The sequence below is a fragment of the Adiantum capillus-veneris genome, chromosome 3 (genome assembly GCF_014529385.1).
Source record: "Adiantum capillus-veneris isolate H3 chromosome 3, ASM1452938v2, whole genome shotgun sequence".
NCBI lineage: Eukaryota > Viridiplantae > Streptophyta > Polypodiopsida > Polypodiales > Pteridaceae > Adiantum > Adiantum capillus-veneris.
Genome location: NC_140933.1, coordinates 82,877,560 through 82,885,365, shown reverse-complemented (window position 1 = coordinate 82,885,365; position 7,806 = coordinate 82,877,560). Strand labels below are relative to the sequence as shown.

General features: G+C 44.0%; 1 protein-coding gene across 1 annotated transcript; it reads left to right on the top strand.

Moving 5' to 3' along the window:
- Positions 1 to 1,207: 1,207 nt before the first annotated feature.
- Positions 1,208 to 1,631, top strand: LOC147461200 (uncharacterized). Its single transcript, XM_086505076.1, has one exon. It carries the CDS (start codon positions 1,272 to 1,274, stop codon positions 1,629 to 1,631), a length of 360 nt encoding a protein of 119 aa, XP_086361202.1. The 5' UTR covers positions 1,208 to 1,271.
- The last annotated feature ends 6,175 nt before the right edge of the window (positions 1,632 to 7,806 follow it).

The following is a 7,806-nucleotide window of genomic DNA, read 5'->3' as shown; positions in this document are numbered from 1 at the left end:
CCCATTATCAATCAGACAAAGCTTCTTTTTGTGGCTCATACAACTGCATTAGGGAGTGTGGACTAGAAAAAAAGCTAAAAAATTTGGTGTCTCAGGTGGACTATTATGTAGATGGAATATATAGGAAGAATCCATTCTTCATCTTTTTGTCACCTGGAATCACAACTTGCATCTGAAAAGAAGTTTTCAAAAAGGTTGTGAAGTTGGGCATTTTGAGATGCCTTGGAAAGCACTTTTACTAGGTGAATGTAAATCTATATTGGTTATCCCTTTATAGACGTGTCTCATGACTGGCTATCTCTGGCATGTTTGGTTGGAGAGAAATAAAGCTTGTTTTGGTGTGCCCCACACTATTGATACTACTCAACTTAGACTCAATTTTATAAATGTAATGAAAAAAATTAAATCAAATGTGAAAGATGCTTCTCTCTCTCTCTCTCTCTCTCTCTCTCTCTCTCTCTCTCTCTCTCATGGGGGAGGCAAATCCAGGAAAGAAGCGTTTGCACGAAAAATGAAAAGGGAAGGCCTTTCTCCAGATATATGCCAAGGGAATGGAAGGCCTTTCCTATGCGGTCTTACAGAAGGGAAGGCCTTCCCTATGCGGCTTTATAGAAGACACACACAGGGGTGAGAGAATCATTGTGTCGTGCTTTAGACGATATGTATTCCAAATGTAGCTGCGAGGGGAGGGGGCAAGGCTATAAGTGCTGGGGGCGAGGGCAAGGCAATGAGGACATTAAGGGGCCAGCTAGAGGGATTCGTCAAAGGCATCTTGACACTAATACATTTTTTATTTTGATTTTACATAGGCAATATCTTTGCTGGTTAGGATCATAGTCCCTATCCTTCCCTAGAGGTTCTTGTATTTTCTTTCCTTTTTCTCTAATTCACCTAGAATTCGCCAGTATTTCTCTCAAAAGAATAAATGAATTTTGCCAAACATCGACTGTGGGTCCCATCGGTGTTGAAATCCAGAGAAACACTGGATGACAAGAGTGGTCTACTATCTATCTGCCCCTAGATTTTGTATGTTATATGGTTTGGTTGCATTACTCTATGTTGGGGCGTAATTACTCTATGTTATATGGTTTGGTTGCATTACTCTATCGGGGTCAATGCGACGCGTGCTGAAACCCCGAGCAGCTATGGGCTGCGGGCATCTATAAAAGGTCCCCCTGAGGCAAGATATGATATCGACAGAATTTGCTCGCCGCCTGCATAACAATAACCATAACAATAGTCTGCTGTACTAGTATCATCATACTATCATTATGGCATCTCATGCCCCGCTAGCTGTGTTAGCCAAGCTCATGTCAGTGCTTCTTCTAGTGGCATTGGTTGTAGCTGCTCATTCTGTCGTCGCAAACACCGGGGTTCCCGCGGAGCGTGTAGCGGCGGCAAAGAGGATGAGCAGCCAGCTGAGGCCCGACTTCGTGGGAACCGTGGATGAGCAGAGCCAGGTGGCCACGTCGTCGTCGAGCCTGCAGGCGCACATGGAGGCTCATGGGGAGGGGGACGTGTTCGCGGCCAGCAAGTTTGCGTGCCCCTGCTCCAACCAGTTCTGCAGTGCCAGCCGCTGGCACTTCTGCTCCTGCAATGTCAAAGTCTGCTCCTGCTCCTGCCACAATTAGCTGCAGCTGCTTCCTCTGCAGCCCTTAAGTATGTAATGGAATAAAAGCATTTCGCACCTTGGCCAATTATATTGCAATTTGCCCGCCTTCTTTCTCTCTCTCTCTCTCTCTCTCTCTCTCTCTCTCTCTCTCTCTTTGGAAATACTCTCTTATATTACATTTTAATAATGTACATCTATGTATGTTCGATTACAAAGCATCCATATAGGGTTTCATATGCCCTCGCATAGCTTTAGGTGATGAAAGAAAGTCTTCAAGCAATTTCTGTTTTAACATTCCCCATGGGAAATCGAATAACCCCCATTACCTTATCAAACATTGACGCATTCTTGGCTTGCCATATGAAAGAAAGCATCCATATTCTAATGTACAGAAGACCACCAGTTAGCTGAGGAGTTGGGTAACTCCAAATCTCTGAATCTTTTCAGTAGTGTCTTTGTTACATGGGATCTGAAGGTTGGACATGCACACACGCTGATAGCAGTCCCCATGGAACTCTGATCCATTTCCCAATCTGTAGAGTCTCCTGGCTAGCAAAAAGGCAACCAAATTGCTATTAGAGTCCACAACTTGATGTATGGAACTGACCCCCCTTTTAAACATGGTAAGAGATTTCCTACCTAAAAACAAAGCATGAGGTTTCTTGAATTGCCAGTGTACCTTACTCTACCAACCCATACCAGTTTTGCACAAACATATTTTCAAGATTTAATCAGCATATTTCGTGTTTGACCACAAAATTCAATAGGAGCATCCGCAAACAGTTTACCCCACGAATCCATATCCCAAAGGCCATGAAAATACACAATAGACATATCAATCAAATACCACAGTAAACGGGACCAGCATTTACTAGATTCCAGCATATGTTTCAACAGAGTAGCTCTTCTAGAAAGCATATGCAATTTCAAGTTCTAGATATTTGATCCACCCATGTATTCAGGTTCAGAAACTGAATCCCAAGATAATCAAGCTTTGCTGGACGCCCCCCATAGAAATTTCAAGTACATAGACCTCTTCCTAACCAATGCAGCATTAGACCAGTCAAGAAGCGGTAAAAAAAAAATAGCACGTAAGGTATCATAATAGCTTGTAAAATCCTAACTCTGACATGGAATGTCCACTCATCACAATACCATTTAGCAACTTTAGAGCACACTCTTTGCTCTATCCAAGTAGTCAACTGTTTGGCTAATACATCCACCCCAATTGGGTATTTTAAGCGTCTGAAGAAGATAATTGTACCCCTGGCTATCCTTTTGCCTCTCCAAATGAGAGAGTTGCAATTATCTGATGATACATCTATCAGGCTAGATTTTCCAAGCTTAATTTGAAGATTAGCAGCTAGAGAATATACATTGAGATAATTCATGCATTTTCCAATATTTGCATTATCTGCGTGTAAAAAGGTAATAGTATCATCTGCAAAGCCTAGAGCAACCACTTGTTTCTGCACTATTTGAAGTCCTTTCAGATTTCCAGCATTCTCTTGAGTAGCTAGAAAGCAAAATAAAGGATGAGTTGCTACAACAGAAAATATCAGTATGAAAGGACACCCCTATCGTATAGATCTGTTGACCTTAACATCATCAGAAAGTCTACCCTTAAGCAACAATTGCTCAGATGTTGCACCCTCCCCTAGCAGCATAATACATGAAGCCATTTTTTTACCAAACCCCAACTTATACTACAAGAGGTTGTGTGCTCTTGTGACGCTGTTAGCGACGGAAATACACTGGGTTTTTATAACCCCCGGCGTCGCTAAAACCGTCGCTATGAGAGCGTTGCTATATGCGTCGCTATATAGCGACGCCTATAGCGACGTTTACACAGAAGACTATAGCGACGCTCATAGCGATGCTACAGAGCCATAAATAGCGACGCTTATAGCGACGCCCGAGAGAATTTTTTTTTGGTGGCAGGGCATTGAATGCCCTGCCACCCATCAACCATATTGTACTTAATTCACTTTTTTTAAAAAGTGCAAAGGTAGATAATAGACCCAAAATAGTCACCCACAAAACGCATTGTTTGCAAAATTGACAATTGTACACATCATAAGCAAAATGAATTGATTGGCAAATGTAATAATGACAATTGTACAACATCATAGGCATAAAGAATTGATTGGCAAAAGGAACTGCGGTGACAAATGTAATAATATACATGGTTCAAAAAGACGTATAAAATCCGTCTCATGATACATAAACTATGAGAAACCCTAAACTAATGCTATCTAGCTATAGCTAAACTGACGTCGTCTAGTCAGACGTCTCATCGCGTCCAAGCGGCGTATCTGTCGGATTCTGCAAAAAAAGACAATAAGACAGCTTTCAGTAAGTATAAACATATAACGACATTTATAAAACAATACAAAAAATAAAAAAGAGTAAACCCTAATACTAACCATGCCGCCGCGAGAACTGAGAATGTCCATCAGGGCGTTTAAGCCCTTCCTGCCTACGTACTCGCGCTCGTACGGTGTGGGATCACGTCCTGTCATCGACCACTGTCAAAACATACAAAGATTTCATTATGTTAGAACTAAAAAACTCATAAACCCTAAACTATCGAACATGCATAAAGAGCAATGTGAAAACACTTACAAAATCGGCCTCAAATGATACCCATCCACCGCTCCCCAAGTGGTGCGAGCTCCCTGCCTCTACTCACGCTCTGGCTGCATCCTTTTGTTGCTTCCACTTGTCGGGATTCTCGCGCGCTGCTTTCTTCGCATTCTTCCAATCTTCTTTGGCCAGCCAATCTGGCCTGTTCCACCCATTCTTGATTGCTTTTTGCACTTCGGAACGCTTGTGTTTGCAGTATTCGCGCATTCGAATCTTCATCAGGTCTTCATTGAAGCGCTGATCCCGTGTTGGAACGGGAAACTCATCATGAAGTATGCTGATGACTCTGTTTTTTAAATCACTTGGTACTTCACTCCATTTGTTTAGTATGTAGTGTCTAAACAGCTGAGAGCAAAGACCACGCATGCGCGAGATCACCTTCTTGCCGTCATCATCCATGATGATGCCGCCGCTGATGTTGACGGAGTAAGGCAAGCCCTTTGGCCGGTGACGCGTGAACCTGGGTGTCCCGGCAGGGGTCTCTAGCGGCGTGTCGATGGGGGTACGGACGTCAGGTGTCTCCACCGGCGTCTGGGCCCCGAAACGAGGAGTGTCGAGTGGGGTGGCTCCTAGCGGAGTAGGTAGAGGTGTGTAGCTTCTAGGAATAGTCAGCCGCGCAAAACCTGGCGTAGATGGCGATGCTGTGGCTGGTGTGGGGGCGGGCAAAGAAGGGGAGGGTAAAGAGCCTCGTCGAACACGAGGCGGTGTGGAGGCATCGGTGGCGGAATCCCCACAACAACCGCCACCGCCACCACTAGAGCGCCGGTGTCTAGACGAGTGTGAAGCTTGTCTCGTCGACGCCGAAGCTTCGGAGCGCGCCGAATGCTCCGAAAGAGAGGGAGATGCGGATGGAGTAGGAACGCGCGATGATGCACCAGAGCGATGACGCTCCACGTACCACTGTCTCTGCTGCGGTGACAAAGAAGAAAGAAACTCCTCATCATCCATACATGCATTAAACACACGAATATTTAAACTTAATATTGAATGAATAGAGTAGACAATGACGCAAAGACCATTAAATACAATGACGTAATGACGCATATAAATACAATGACGCAATGAATCGAGTGATAGAAGAGGCAAGTCAAAAACTCAGAATTTTCAATCAAAAGATGTGAGCGCGAGTAGAAAAGAGCGTTATACACCATGGAAGGTACTTAGAGAGCCAGAGCTTTTACAACACGGAGCAAAATTGTTCAAATACAATATTTGTGGCTTTAAGAGATCTCTCTCTCATCCTCGCATAACTCAGCATAACTTCCTATATCTATATAGAGCTCTCCGTTTAAACACATATCCTCTGTTTCATTTTGTAGCTCCTCTGCATGCACCCCATATAGAGTAGTAGCATCTTGATGCTCGTCTGGCACCACCGCAGCGGCTTCTGATTGAGCATCTTCTCTTATCTCCTCCATTGATGTCGTTGTGATTGGCACATGGTAGCCTTCATACGTCCTTGCACTACGAGGGGCTACCTCTATGACGTACCACCAGTTTGATGTAGACTTTGTAGGATGAAATATTACCTGCCAGAGCCACATAACTTACATGAGAGCTTTCAAGCACATAACTTGTAAAAGGGGGATGTTAACTATTTACATACTTACTTGTTCACAATGCTCGGGTAGTACGAAAGTGTCTCTTAGGTCAGTCCATTTCTTAGTAGAATCCACCTCAAGAAAACCAGACTCTCCTCTACGCACAGTAGCGTTGCGACCCTCCATGATTATCTTGAACCATTGCACGTCGAACAAGTCGACAAAAAATCCTCTGTAACCGATCCTCAAAATCTCTTGCAACGTGCCGAAGTAAGTGAGTTCCGCCACCAAAGGATCTGCATCAGAGGAACGTCGTCGACTAGACTGTTCAAATTTTGCCATGATTCCACAATCTTGAGTAAAACGATTTTTGTCGATTCGTTCCACCCTAAAATGTCGACCTTTACACCATGCTGCTGTGTATGACTTATACTACAACGAACAAAGATTATGAGTGGCTGTTCAAACGTTTATAAATAAAGTCACTTGCTAGTCGTACATTGCAAACTTACCTTGGTCGCGCAACCCCGAGAGTACTCCCACTCTTCTTCACTCACTTCGTCACCGCATTGTTGTGCGCTTTTCAATTGGTTGTGCAACCATCTTAAGCTCATGAAGGTTGGTAGGCTCTCCAGAACCGCTGGATAGTGCATCGGTGGTCGTCTTCCCCGTCTCCACTCGATTCGTGCCCTTTGTCGCTCTTGCTTTGCATCCTCATATTGTGAAATCCACTTTTGCATCACTGGATTGTGAAGCATGCAAAATCGGTTGATTTTAGCCTCTAGATCTTCCGTCATCTTCTTCTCAACACCGAGATTGCACATGACAATCCTAGATATGCGCTCATCATCTATGGTTCGCCATAGCGTGTCCCGGGATTTATCAAATCCGTCTAGCCACTCTCCAATGTACACTAGGGACTCTGATACCAACCAACCTTCTGCCATGCTACCCTCCGGACGTGCCTTTTGACGCACATATCCCTTAAGCGTTTTCATGAAACGCTCTAAGAAGAACATCCATCTGGAATGAACTGTGCCAGCTATTTCCACCTCATCAACTATGTGAACAAGAAGATGCACCTGAACGGTTAGCATTGTAGTAGGAAAATGTTTCTCAAACATGCACACAAGCTCCGCAGCATTTAGTTTGGCAAATGGTATGGAGTCTACGTTGATCTCCTTTTGTGAGATCCATTGCACCAGCTTTGCAAGTTTGTAGATTGTGTTACGGATGTCGAGAGAAAAACATCCCTCAATGGCAACCGGTAAAATAAACTGTAAAGTATGTGCAGCAATGATATTAAAGTCCACATTTTATGCAATGATATTAAAGTCCACTATGAACGTACCTGACACATTTTATGCCAATCGTGTGACTTCAAACCGGTAAGCTTTCCTTCTTTAGTAAAACACGTTCAGAGCGAGTGCATTACGCCAGTGGGGGTCCGCAAAGATCGAATGGTCTCTTTTACTTTGCGTTCTTGGGCTCCTGTGAAAATCCATGGTGCTTTAGGGAGTTTTATCGATCCATCAGACGCTGTTTGCGGCCAATATTGCTCCATACGATCCACATTTCTAAGGTCAACTCTGGCTCCCAAAGTATCTTTCTTGCCGGTCAAATGGTCCCATAGTAGATTACCCACATTCTTGAATATGTGCATTGGATCGAGCAAGTGATTGATCATGAGTCAGGGCCAGTATGGTAACTCGTACCATAGAGATAGTCTCTTCATCCCTGGAGGCAATCCGTCATCGCACATCTCCTTCTGCTCTAACCATGCTTGTGCAGACATCCTTGGTGGCTCTCTTCCCAAAAAGCCGTCGCGTAACACATGATTCTCTGGAAGATACGCTTGATGACCTTCGTAGATTTGCTTCTTCAGTGAGGGTGCCCTACGTGCATTCAGTCTAGGTCCACATGTGACACATGCTCTGTATCCGCTTGTTTGAAGCCCTGCATGTATACACATGATAATAGATCAACTATGGGAAAAAACAAGATTTA

Bases quoted from the DNA above. Each gene is read 5' to 3' on its own strand.
- LOC147461200 (XM_086505076.1), top strand. From the start codon at position 1,272: ATGGCATCTCATGCCCCGCTAGCTGTGTTAGCCAAGCTCATGTCAGTG.